The sequence below is a fragment of the Oncorhynchus mykiss genome, chromosome 2 (assembly GCF_057628025.1).
Source record: "Oncorhynchus mykiss isolate SJ-2025 chromosome 2, ASM5762802v1, whole genome shotgun sequence".
In the NCBI taxonomy this organism is placed as follows: Eukaryota; Metazoa; Chordata; class Actinopteri; order Salmoniformes; family Salmonidae; genus Oncorhynchus; species Oncorhynchus mykiss.
In genome coordinates this window covers 60,382,406-60,396,665 of record NC_143023.1, presented here as the reverse complement: position 1 = coordinate 60,396,665, position 14,260 = coordinate 60,382,406, and the positions used below count along the sequence as shown (strand labels likewise).

Sequence of the window (14,260 nt, the reverse complement as noted above, 5' to 3'; positions counted from 1 at the left end):
ATCATTTTTTAAAGAATAATGGGCAAATATTGGATAATCCAGGTGTGCAAAACTCTTATAGACTTACCCAAAAAGACTCACAGCTGTAACTACTGTGAAAGGTGATTCTAACATGTATTGGCTCAGGGGGTTGAATACTTATCTAATCAATATACATTTTATTAAACATTTAATTTTCCATTAATAAAAATAAAAAAGTTTGAATTTTTCTTCCACTTTCACATTATAGTATTTTGTGTAGATTGTTGACAAAAAAATGACAATTAAATCCATTTTAATCACACTTTGTAACACAACAAAATGTGGAAAAAGTCAAGGGGTGGGAATACTTTCTAAAGGCACTGCGTATATCCGCCTCACTCTCAGACAAATAAGTAGTCCTGTTAGGTTTTATATAAAGAACTGTACAAATTATACATTTGTGACAACAATATATTTTTTCAAGTTTCAAAAAAATGAATCCATAGAGTAATATGAGATCTGCATGTAAAATATTTACATTTGATATTTTATTCATTTAGCAGTCTCTTACCCAGAGCAACTTACAGTTGTGCATTCATCTTAAGATAGCGTGAGACAACCACATATCACAGGCAATATACTATACGAACATTCCATTCCAGCTAAACAATGGATACATAGCATTTAGCAAAACATTTAAATAATAACAAACATAAAATCAATGAATTACAAATCTGAGAACAGTAATATTTTACAAACACACACGAAGGTAACCATAAGCAATCGTTTCTGGTGAACAAAATTGGTGGATATAGCACTTTGGAACCAAACTCTTGAATTTGACCACAGAACTGTATTCGTCCCATTTGGAGGAAAATTAAACCAATTCAGAATATTGATTCTTTCATTTTACACAGGTCAGTGAATGGGGAGGAAAAAGTCTGCTCATGATAACATTGAACAAGATGGTTAGTTGAAACGAGGTTGTCATGTCTCAAGAAAATGACCATTTCTGCAATTCAGTACTTTTTGAGATGAATACAAATCAAAGGAAATGGCCGTTAGGCTAGGTGTATTTCAACACGTGACTGTCAATGTTGATGTCATGATGGAGACTTTTCAGCTAGGCTTCTAACAAAACTATAAACTGTTGGAATAGGTTGGCAAATAGGTTGCCACAATTTGTAAGATAGTCATAATTGGTATATTAGTTATGGTAATGATATATGATTCTTGAAAAAAATCTAACTTATAAAAATGCCTATTAGCTTGATATTTTGTAATACTCAATTGTTTATGTTTTTGTTGTGATTTTAGTCATTTGGTTTTAAATAGCAGTTTTTATAAAACAATATGCATCGCTCCTTAAAAACTAAAAATGTAATAACGTATAGCTCCATCCATCACCTTACCAATCAAAGGGTTCGTCGTTGCAGATCGTGCTGTTAATATAATTTATGGAGTAATTTAGTCAATAAGGACACCATGGTTGCATTAAAAACACTAATTCTAACACTTAGAACACACCTTAACAAAAACAGGTGCACAGAAGACAATAGAAATGTATTTCATATAATTCATTGCAGTATTACAGTTAAGACGGCAATTCAGATTCCAAACATGATGCACACAATCCATCAGACATATTTAACACAGCTTTGAATTCATAGTCATCTGGTAACTCTTGTAGAGGAAAACACATTCAAGCATAGCCTACATACATGCCATGACAATGTGACACTTTAACCTACAGGTATACATTCCCATTCATACAGTGCAGCATAAACATATGGATACTGCCTGTATCGACTGTCTTTCAGGGTACTTATGTAAGAACAACCCCAATGTCCTCATAATGCACTTTTTAATGCACTTTTTTTTAAAAACCTGTTTGAATTGGCATGGCTATATCTAGGTAACCATAAAGCCTTGTTCACACTGGCAGTTTGAAGTGACTCAAATTCTAGTGGTTTGCATATCCGATTTGAATCCGATTTCTTTTCTACATTCTGAACAGTCAACAACCACATCGAATCAGATATTTCAAGCCACAGTTCAAACCACATTTGTAGGTGTTTTTTGAAATCAGATACAAATCGGATTCCTGACAATGTGACTGATTTATTTGCCCACGAGTGGCATAACTCGTTGCTTGTAAGCTACTCTGTTGACAGTTTGACAAGAACATGTGGTAGCTAGCTAGCATGTTAGTCATGTACAAACAAATTAGTGAGTATGCTAGTAAGCTAAACAGCTAGCTAGCTTGTTGAATGTTGTGGCTAGCCAAAAGGGCTAATTTTGAAAGTTGGGTCATCTTATCCTTTGAGGCTTAAAAGTCTATGTATACTATGATTTTGAACATTCAATGCAATTGGGAAATGTTCATGACAGGCACTAGGCAGGTTTCCATTGACCCAGGTTTATTGGAAAGCAATGTCAACAAAAAATCATTGCGACATGTGTAATGGCAGATGTAGGAGACCTTTTCTAAAGATGGACAACATTTTTATTTGTTTGACTGGTGGATTTTTCTTTTGGTCGAACTTTCTTTATTGTGACAAATTAAAATGGAAACAGGGGTTTTCTAATAAATTCTGATTGCAGAATATTTTTTAAGGTACATGATGTCATCACATAGCTATAAAGCTCCACAACATTTAATTATAAATGCCTACTCAATTATTGCATTCTTGCTGGCTTTCGAAGGCTACCCGAGACATGAAACGGGTAGGTGGGATGGCACACAGGTTGTCACCAATGTATTAATGTGCAATTTGCCTAAATGAGTTATGGAAAGACTTCAGCCACTCCACTTTAATTTGACACTGTAGGTTTTTGTGTTCTTGTTGGGGTGAGACATTATGTCCAGCTGTTTTTATCGACACAAGGTTGTTCAATGGAAACACACCCTAGCCGGCAATTGCTGCATCTATTTTCTATGCAAACTTTCTAAATGTTGACACAAAATCACTGGACAAGTTAATGGAAGCATAGCTACTGTTTTTGTCACCTTAGCTTGCTACAGTACATATCTTCTGAGTGAGAGGAGGCATGAGCACCACCACCAATCAGCCATCACCACTGCACACACAACAGTCGTTACTATGACAACTAGCGTAGCCATGTCAGCAAAGACTGCTTTGTCAGCAAAATCCGATTTGGTCACTTGTAACCTGCTGTTTGGACAGTCACTATTCCAAAACGGATTTGAAAAAACAAAACTGATTTGAGCATTAAGGTCTGCATTAAGAGAACAACTTGCATTTTTCTTGGTCTACATCACCATTAAAATAAAGTAAAAACAAACTAACAAACAAACAAACAAATTAAATAAATAAACAAAGGGGTACTGCCCTGAAGGTTACCAGTTGGTGACCACTGAGCTGTACTGTACAAAATAACATCATGTCATTATGGCTGGGAAGGTACCCACTATTGTACTAGGGATTGGTGAGAGAGAGAGGGGGTACACAAGGATGGATGAATTCATCACACAGTTTAGTGTGTGTTCTCCAACCCCTCCATATCATTCTGTCTCACACACACAATCTCCATCCCTTCCACACAAGCACACACTTCCCAAAGTTCATCCGTCCTCCTCGTCACTGTCTCTCATGGTGATACCTTGGAGACCGTCGCCAGCCTTGACCGCCACGGTAGTCTCCTCCGTGGTGAGTCGGTTGTAGACGGTCTCATAGCTTTTGTTGTTCAGGGTCCCATCCAGAACTCCTTGGAGCCGGAAGTCTCGGTATGTCTTCTGTGGGATGAAACCAAACACAAAAACACACACAGGACACGGAGGCAATGGGTAACCGAGACTTTGTACAGTTGTAGGCTAATTCACAACTCGAAGAAACATTCTTAGAGCACTGGACTTAATATTTAGATTGAGGTACATATGTACATGTTTGGATGGAGGCCTACAGCTGAATGGTTACAGTGTACACTTGCACCACTTCAACAATGCACGTTACCTTGACAATCTTGATGAGTGTTTTCAGCTGGTACATGTGAAGCTGCAAGTTCAGTCTGTCTGTCAGCCACACACACAGAGCCTTCATGGAGCTGGTGTACCATTGCTGTGAACACGCACACACACGCAGACAGACACAAACAAGTCAGCTTATATATTTATTTTAACCGAGGTACACTGTAGATAAAGCAACATGTCAAGGTACAATGATTCTATACACTATATCTGTCACAAGGTAATAAGGCTGATATAACGTGGTTGTGAGCATAAAGTAACAGAAGATATAGCTGAGTTACACTATAACAGCAAATGTAATTTAGCTAAGCCAGATGGCTAGGCATAGGCTAGTGGTTGCCAGGACTGTGTAAATGGTTAAGAAATAGTATTTATTCATATTTTTTGATTGAACCTTTATTTTAGCAGGGAAATCCCATTGAGACGAAGGCCTATTTTTCAAGGGAGCCCTGCGTGTACACAGTCATACAAATGTGCAACATTTACAAATACAACGCAATAAAAACATACAATATTTCCAAGCAATTTAAGAAAAGCAATCACATTCCTTAACACGGAGGTCCTCCATCAACAACTTGAGCTGCCCTAGAGGTAACAAAGCATCAAGGTGCAGAGAGCTCTGCAGATCATTCCAGACATGGGGTGCAAAAACACTGAATGCAGATTTACCTACTTCAATAGATATCAACGGAACCATCCCTGTGATCGGGTCTGGTGACTCGTAAGTCTGCAGTTGAACAATTAAATAAGGTACAGCGGAAGTTTGTGCAAGAGGGATTTATGAACAAAAAGAGAGCAGCATGTCAATCTACGAGACTTAACAAAGGGCTAGCCTACATTCTGATATAGTATGCAATGAAGTGTACTGAACCTGTCGCCCATAATAAAGCAAAGTGCGCTCTGGTAAACTGCATCTAGTGGTTTCAGTGAAGTGGAAGCTGTATAAATGGTGTCACCATAGTCTAGCACGGGCAGGAAAGTTGACTGCTTTCTGCTTTTCAGGAAGAGTCATGGTCTATTTCTGAAGAAGAAGCCTATTTTTATTCTCAACCTCTTAATTAACCCATCCATATGGTTTTTAAATTATATCTTTTGTCAATCCAGATGCCCAGATATTTACAAGCGGGACACGATCAATGTGGGCACCATCCAATGTTGATATGCATAAATCATCAGATACATTTTTAAGTGAATTGGACCGCGCACACACACACACACACACACACACACACACACACATACACACACACACACGCACATGCACACGCCCACGCACACACAATCAGTTGATTAAGATGAGCAAAAAAGACTACAAAATAAATAATACAAATACTGAAGCTATATGGGGAAATTATATTGTTTTATATTGTAATATAGTTGCTCAGAGAAAAATATTTTGGTTAAGTAATAAAAGTAACAAGTAATAAATAAATCGCAAAAAGATAGGTGTCAAAATTATTGTCACCCCTGTTTTCAATAGCTTGTTCACCCTTCCCTTGCGAGGACAATGGAACTGAGACTTTTTATGTAATGTTTTATGAGACTGAAGAACACATTGGGAGGGATCTTCCTCCATACAAAATCTTTTCAGATCCTTGATATCCTTCGGTCAGCGGTTATGGACTGACCTCTAAGAATTTATTTGTGGATTGTGATGTGTGCTTGGGGTCATTGTCTTGCTGTTAGATCCATTTTTGGCCAAGTTTCAGCCTCCTGGCAGAGGCAACCAGGTTTTTGGCTAAAATGTCCTGGTGTTTGGCAGAGTGCAGATGACCTTAACAAGGGCCCCAGGACCAGTGGAATCAAAACAGCCTCATAATATCAAAGATCCACCACTGTATTTTACAGTATATGCGGCATATGCATCCTTCTTTTGAGGCCAAACCCACCACTGGTGTGCATGGACAAAGACCTTTGTCAACTCTGAACATAGCACCAGTTCCAATCCAAGTGTCAATAGCAAACTCTAGGTGTTAACCTTTGTTGGTTGCTCTCATAAAAAAATGTAAAAAAATCTACCAACCCTTCCAAATAGCCTATTAGCCAAATGTAGATTTGGAGACTTGATGACCCTAGATGAGAGCAAGTTCTGTCATTCTCAAATGTTGTCCCTTCTTTACCTCCCAAACCATCTTCCTCACTGTGCGTGCGGACAAGATACACTTGTATCCTCTACCAGACAAGTTTACCACTGTTCCAGTGGTTTTAAACGTGTTAATTGTTGCCCTGATAGTGGTAAGTGGTATATTCGTTATTTTCAGTTTTTTTTTTGTACCCATCGCTTGTTTGATGAAAGTCAACAACTATCTGTCTCTTTTAATTTGTGAGTTCTTTTGTTTTTCTCAATGGTGATGGATGAAGGGATTTGACATGCGATTTACCAAATGTTTATACCTCAGTGGAACAGGAAGCCATGGCAGGCCCAAATACAGTTCCTTAAAAGATGAGATTCATTTTAAAAAGTAGAATGTTAATGCAGATTGAATTTTGTTTGATTTAATTTACAAGAATCTTTAAAGGTGCCAATAATTTTGAAATCTATTTTTTTTCATATATTTTTTAAAAACAAAGTATCTTTATCTGAGCAATTGTATTAGTATAAAATAATATAATTTCCCCTTTTTTTGTGTGCTCATTATCTGTACTATTTCTTTTAGAGTCTTTTTTGGTCACCTTTAAGGTGACTGTACATCTCATTCAACTTGTTTATTACCACATTCAAAGAGTGTATTGCTATATTTCCTTCAATCCCTTTTTGTATAGAAGACTAACATTTTCCATTGACAAGTTCCACAACACCCTCTCCAATCACACCAGACAACACATCACACAAGGTCAAAGGATAGGGTTTAAAAGGACAACAGTGTTCCATTAAAACCATTATACTTTCAAATATGCCAATTACTGAAGAATACCTGAATGTGTGGGTCTGAAGAGGCTCACCTCCTTGCTTTAAAAATAGAATGCATAATGTGTTTGTAAATGCCTTTGTAGTTCTATTACCAGTCTGGCTACCTTTCACACCTCTCCCCTGGCTACCTTTCACACCTCTCTCCTGGCTACATACAGTAGTATGCCAGAACATTTCTTCTTCATGCAAATCATCTCACAATGTTCTTTCAATTAAGTCACTGGTATAGTATAGTAGTGTAGGTGTATAGAGAGCATATTATGTTTACATATAAAGTTAGCCGTTCTATTTGAAATTATGAGGCTTGGGAGTTTAGGGGACAAAAAATAACTGAATTAAGTAAAAGGCACAGTACACTGTCTGTGAACCCTATTTGGAGCCAGTGTGCCTCACTCTATACAGAGTTTGTTTGACGATGCGATATCCTACATTGAGTTCCCTGCTCATTGAAAGGGAAATAAAAAAAAAACTAGTGGGGATGTTGGTGACTGAAAGCATCTGGGTTTCTATCAATGTCTTCTCAAGTGAGGACTTCTGACAAAGAGCATGACACTCTCTCCATCGTTCAGCCTGTCCTCTCTGATATTTTAAAGCTCCCTTTCCAGAAGAATCCATCTCATTTCACTTTGAGTATCGTTGGCTCCACAACAGCCAATAAAAACATTAATACCTACAACGAGAGCCAGCCTACTCGGTAACAGGCTAGCCGCCCCCTGGCACTCAATGGAGCGAGCGTGAAATTGAAAATGGAGATGCACTTTAATTGAGCCGATTAGTGGAAGAGGGGGAAAACAGATGGAGGGAACAAGAGAGCGTTAACTAGACGAGTGAACGTCAGGTCGTTTGTTGTCATTAGTTCTCCTGGAACATTATTTATGTAGTTTGGTAGCTGAGTGTGTCTTTGTGGTGTTTCTGACGGCGAGATGTTAATGACACACTTAAGTGTCCCTCGGTTGACGTGGTTAAAGGCAGAGTGAAGAGAGCAGGGCCACACCTGGGGGCTGGCTGGAGGGGAGGGCTAGTTTGTGTGGCCCCTGTCAGAAGGCTTTATCAGATTAATCTGGGAGATTTGTCCCCTAATATGGAGGACGAGAAGAAGGACTGGTCGCCCGCAAGGGCATGCATTACCCTCATCATCAACAAAGGAAGCTAGACACTATCTTGGCTGCTCCTCATGTGTAGAAACACATACAGTCAGGTCCCAATTTATTGGCACTCTTGATAAAGATGAGGGAAAAAAAGATTGTATAAAATAAATAATACAAATACTAAAAAGATTGTGGTCAAAATGATTGGCAACCATGTTTCCAATACCTTACAATACCTCACCTTGGGAGGGTAACAATATTAAGCTTTTTCCTCAAATGTTTTATGAGATGGGAGAACGCATTGGGAGGGATCTTAAATTATTCCTCCATACAGAATCTTTCCAGATCCTTGATATCCTTCATCTGCATTTATGAACTGCCCCCTTCAATTCAAACCACAGGTTTTTAATGGGGGTCAAGTCCGAATGCTGAGATGGCATTGCAAAAAAATATTTTGTGGCCAATTAACCGTTTCTTTGTGGATTTTGATGTGCGTGCTTTGGGTTATTGTATTGCCGGTATTGTCTTGTGGCCACGTTTCAGCCTCCTGGCAGAGGTTTTGGCTTAAACAGGTTTTGGCTTAAATATCCTGGTACTGGGTAAAGTTCATGATGCTGTTGACCTTAACAAGGGCCTCAGGACCAGTGGAAGCAAAATAACCCCATAACAGCAAAGATCCACCACCATATTTTACAGTAGGTATGGGGTTCTTTTCTACTTAAGCATCCTTATTTCAATGCCAAACCACAACTAGTGTAAAAAAGGCTCAGTGCCGTTATGTAAAAAAGGCTCAGTGCCGTTATGTAAAAAAGGCTCAGTGCCGTTATGTAAAAAAGGCTCAGTGCCGTTATGTAAAAAAGTCTCAGTGCCGTTATGTAAAAAAAAGGCTCAGTGCCGTTATGTAAAAAAGTCTCAGTGCCGTTATGTAAAAAAGGCTCAGTGCGTTATGTAAAAAAGGCTCAGTGCCGTTATGTAAAAAAGGCTCAGTGCCGTTATGTAAAAAAGGCTCAGTGCGTTATGTAAAAAAGGCTCAGTGCTGTTATACTCACAAGATGAGGTATTGAAAATAGGGTTTCTGCGGTCTAAGGCACTGCATCGCAGTGTTGCGACGTGACTACAGCTTGGGGTTCGATCCCAGGCTGTGTCACAACCGGCCGTGACCGAGAGTCCCATAGGGCGGCGCACAATTGACCCAGAGTCGTCCGGGGTAGGGGAGGGTTTGGCCGGGGGGGGCTCATCGCGCTCTTACTTGCCTCATCGCGCTCTAGCAACTCCTGGTGGCGGGCCGAGCTCCTGCAAGCTGACCACCAGGTCGTCAGTTGAACGGTGTTTCCTCCGACACTTTGGTGCGACTGACTTCCGGGTTAAGCGAGTGGGTGTTATGAAGCGCGGCTTGGCAGGTCATGTTTCAGAGGACGCATGTTTTGACCTTCGCTTCTACCGAGCCCGTTGGCGAATTGCAGCGACGAGACAAGATCGTAATTGGATATCACAAAATTGTGTAGAAAAAGGTGGTAAAATAATAAAAATGATTGGGTTGCCAATAATTTTGACCCTTATCTTTTTGAGAGACAATAAATACTTGTTAAACAAAATGTCTTTATCTGAGCAATTGTACTAGTATAAAATAATATAATTTTCAAATTTTGGGAGCATACAATATAGCTCAGTATATGCATTTATTTGATAGTCTTTTTTGCTCATCTTTATCAAGGGTGTCAATAATTATGGCTCCGACTCTATATGCATGCATGCAAACACACCCACACATACACAAGTAAACCATACACACACATGCAAACACACTTAGAAACAGTTGACCAATACAAGCTGATGGCACCCAAAAGCAGCAAGAGCTACCTACACTCATGCAATGCAATTACCCCCACATAAACAGACAGAGGTGTGCACATTAACACATCTATGGAGAGATCATCACATTTCCCAGCACACACAACCACAGGCGGTGAACGTGTGTGTGGTGACATGGTTAGACCCTGACGTTGTCTCTCCTCCTGGTGCATGACTGTGGGTGTGTGGGGTCCATTAGAGCTGTGCCTGCCTCCTCCGTCTCCCATCCAACCCCCTCCCCATCTCCCCAGCCCCAAATGAACACTGCTTTACTCCAATCTCAGTTTCCACGTCAAGTTTACAAACCCAATCTTAGAGGGTAGCAATGAGGAGGGCTGTGTTTGCGTGTGTGTCGGATGGATGAATCGTTTTGTTGTTGTTGTTGCATGCATTGTCAGATAGGTACGTATGTGTATGTATGTGTGCCTTAGATGTGTGTAATTGTGTATGTATGTGTATGCATTTCATCTTATGTGCTGAACACTGAAGGTACTCTGTGACACACTGCAACCGCAGGATATATAGAGGAAGTAAGGGGGCCACACACAGGGCACCTCTCAGCATATTTCAATGGTAGACAGGTCAACAAAAACCCTGGGGGGGGGGGGGTAGCTTGGGCCCTGGAAGTAGTCACAATGGGGTACTCTCACTGTGAAACAAGTGTCCTCTCGCACTCATCACATCATGCGGCCTCCCCACAACAATAAGAGGGTGCAAATGAGATAGGGAGAGGGAAAAAGGAGGGCAAATGTGTGAGGAAGAAATGGGAAGGGAGGTGCATACAGGTTAAGATGGGTCCAGAGAAGAGGGGGGAGTTTGTGAAAAGAAAAGAGGGGGGTTTAGGAGGTCTAAGTGAAAATAAAATGGTTGAGAGAGGGAGATATAAAGTAGAGTGGGAAGCACTGGTCAGGAAAGGGGAAGACAGAGGGCTGAAGAAGAGAGAGAAAGGTGGGGGAAGTGTGTATAACATGAGAGGAATAGGGGTGCAAGGAAAGGGAAACAGTGGGACAGAAATAGCAGCTGGTGAGATGGAGAGTGTGTGTGTCACTGTATCTTTGAGTGAAAAGGAAAGAGAGTTTGATTTTGTGCATGTGTGTGTCTTAGTGAGAGGGAGGGAGTGTGTTTGTGTGTCCACTACCGGACATTTAAGGTTTGATGGAATCCCACACACACCTGACAACGATTCACCTCAGAATAGGATAAATAAAGTGGGTGAAATGTGTCTCCTTTTCATGCTGTTTTTCATTCAACACCTACATATACTGTACTGGCATCACAATACAGCAGATATATTGTCCACTGGTTCCAATTTCTATTGTGTTTAACAAAATTCATTTAACTATTTTAACATAGCGTTGTAAAAATGACAGTTACTCACTCATTCTATGTTCTTAGTATGACGAAAACGCTTAAAAAAAGTAAAAACATATACACACAAACAGGGGCGGCAGGTAGCCTAGTGGTTAGAGTGTTGGGTCAGTAACTAAAAGGGTGCTGGATCGAATCCCCGATCTGACAAGGTAAAAATCTGTCGTTCCACTCCTGAACAAGGCAGTTAACCCCCTGTTCGCCGGTAGGCTGTCATTGTAAATAAGAATTAGTTCTTAACTGACTTGCCTAGTTAAATCAAGTTTAAATATGTATTTTTTTAATTGTCAGGCGGAGTTGTGAAGTTGTCTGTCTGTTGTTTGTACTATTGACTTCAAAAAGTACAGGTAAAAACATAAAATGCTAAAAAGCAAGGCGTGTGTATAGTATAACATTGTGTCCCTTCCAGGTTTCAGTACCATTGTAAACTCAGGAAAAAAAGAAACGTCCCCTTTTCAGGACCCTGTCTTTCAAAGATAATTCCTAAAAATCTCAAAACTTCACAGATCTTCATTGTAAAGGGTTTAAACATGGTTTCCCATGCTTGTTCAATGAACCATAAACAATTAATGAACACGCACCTGTGGAATGGTCGTTAAGACATTAACAGCTTACAGACGGTAGGCAATTAAGGTCACAGATATGAAAACCTAGGACACTAAAAAGGCCTTTCTACTGACTCTGAAAAACACCAAAAGAAAGATGCCCAGGGTCCCTGCTCATCTGCGTGAAAGTGCCTTAGGCATGCTGCAAGGAGGCTTGACGACTGCAGATGTGGCCAGGGCAATAAATTGCCATGTCCGTACTGTGAGACGCCTAAGACAGCACTACAGGGAGACAGGAACAGACAGCTGATCGTCCTCGCAGTAGCAGACCTCGTGTAACAACACCGTCACAGGATTGGTACATCCAAACATCACACTTACTGGACAGGTACAGGATGGCAACAACAACTGCCCGAGTTACACCAGGAACGCACAATCCCTCCATCAGTGCTCAGACTGTCCACAACAGGCTGAGAGAGGCTGGACTGAGGGCTTGTAGGCCTGTTGTAAGGCAGGTCCTCAGCAGACATCACCGGCAACAACGTTGCCTATGGGCACAAATATACCGTCGCTGGACCAAACAGGACTGGCAAAAAGTGCTCTTCACTGACGAGGCGTGGTTTTGTCTCACCAGGGGTGATGGTCGGATTCGCGTTTATCGTCGAAGGAATGAGCGTTACATCAAGGCCTGTACTCTGGAGCGGGATTGATTTGGAGATGGAGGGTCCGTCATGGTCTGGGGCGGTGTGTCACAGCATCATCCGACTGAGCTTGTTGTCATTGCAGGCAATCTTAACGCTGTGCGTTATAGGGAAGACATCCTCCTCCCTCATGTGGTACCCTTCCTGCAGGCTCATCCTGACATGACCCTCCAGCATGACAATGCCACCAGCCATACTGCTCGTTCTGTGAGTGATTTCCTGCAAGACAGGAATGTCAGTGTTCTGCCATGGCCAGCGAAGAGCCCGGATCTCAATCACATTGAGCACGTCTAGCACCTGTTGGATCGGAGGGTGAGGGCTAGGGCCATTCGCCCCAGAAATGCCCGGGAATTTGCAGGTGCCTTGGTTGAAGAGTGGGGTAACATCTCACAGCACGAACTGGCAAATCTGGTGCAGTCCATGAGGAGGAGATGCACTGCAGTACTTAATGCAGCTGGTGGCCACACCAGATACTGACTGTTACATTTGATTTTGACCCCCCCTTTGTTCAGGGACACATTATTCAATTTCTGTTAGTCACGTCTGTGGAATTTGTTCAGTTTATGTCTCAGTTGTTGAATCTTGCTATGTTCATACAAATATTTACACATGTTAAGTTTGCTGAAAATAAAAACGCAGTTGATAGTGAGAGGACGTTTTTTTGTTGTTGCTGAGTTTATGAAGCAATACAGACTTAACAATAGCCATACTCCTTGCTATGTCTACAATAATATAAATATGTTTGTTGTTTAGCAAAAGGTTGTTTAGGTATTGGATTAGGTTGTTGACAACATGTAAACTATATTTAATCTCCAAATGTTTATTGAAAACATAAATACATTTGCACAATGAGCACTTTTCCTCACTCAAATACATTGTTATAATTGTTGCTTAGATAGCTAGCGAATTTTAGCCATTTTAGCATTGACATGAAATTACTCAAAACACCTCAAAACAAGACATGGCATCAAGAAGAAGATAAAACTAGCTGAAACGAGCAACCTACAGGACCTCCAACAGCCGAAGCTAAGTAGTAACATTAACATGATGCCTTCTAATTGCAGTCGCTGTACTCGCCTTACGGCGAGGATAGCTGTGCTACAAGCCCAGCTTCAGACGCAATCGCTAGGCAAGGGTAATTTCAGTGTAGGAAAGGATGAAACAGCGTCTGTGCCACCAGTAAGTACAGATAGTAGTATAAATCCCCTGGCACAGTCCCCGCAGCCGGACAACTTTCTCACGGTTTCTGGAAGGAAATGCTGTAGGAACGCTCAACCGGTGTCGCTCATTCAGCCGACAGAAACTTTCAACCGGTTTTCCCCATTAAGCAGCGGGTCGGAGTCAGAGGCCGAGTCTTCTCTGGTCTCTACTCCTCCCGTTACGGGGTCTGAGACGCCGAAGCTTCCCACCATTAGCTCTGACAAATTGAAAACTCTAGTCATTGGCGACTCCATTACCCGCAGTATTAGACTTAAAACGAATCATCCAGCGATCATACACTGTTTACCGGGGGGCAGGGCTACCGACGTTAAGGCTAATCTGAAGATGGTGCTGGCTAAAGCTAAAACTGGCGAGTGTAGAGAGTATAGAGATATTGTTATCCACGTCGGCACCAACGATGTTAGGATGAAACAGTCAGAGATCACCAAGCGCAACATAGCTTCTGCGTGTAAATCAGCTAGAAAGATGTGTCGGCATCGAGTAATTGTCTCTGGCCCCCTCCCAGTTAGGGGGAGTGATGAGCTCTACAGCAGAGTCTCACAACTCAATCGCAGGTTGAAAACTGTTTTCTGCCCCTCCCAAAAGATAGAATTTGTAGATAATTGGCCCTCTTTCTGGGACTCACC

At 41.1% G+C, this 14,260-nt stretch overlaps 1 protein-coding gene across 1 annotated transcript in view; it reads right to left on the bottom strand.

The window, feature by feature from the left end:
• Nucleotides 1–500: 500 nt before the first annotated feature.
• The window catches only part of LOC110501720 (calcium-dependent secretion activator 2), a 192,099-nt gene continuing 178,339 nt past the window's right edge, over nucleotides 501–14,260 (bottom strand). The window contains exons 24-25 of the mRNA XM_090203751.1: nucleotides 3,936–4,040; nucleotides 501–3,718 (exon numbers count right to left, since the gene is read on the bottom strand). Of these exons, the coding sequence (XP_090059877.1) occupies nucleotides 3,548–3,718; nucleotides 3,936–4,040 (276 nt within the window). The 3' untranslated portion in view covers nucleotides 501–3,547. The remainder of the gene's footprint in view (nucleotides 3,719–3,935; nucleotides 4,041–14,260) is intronic.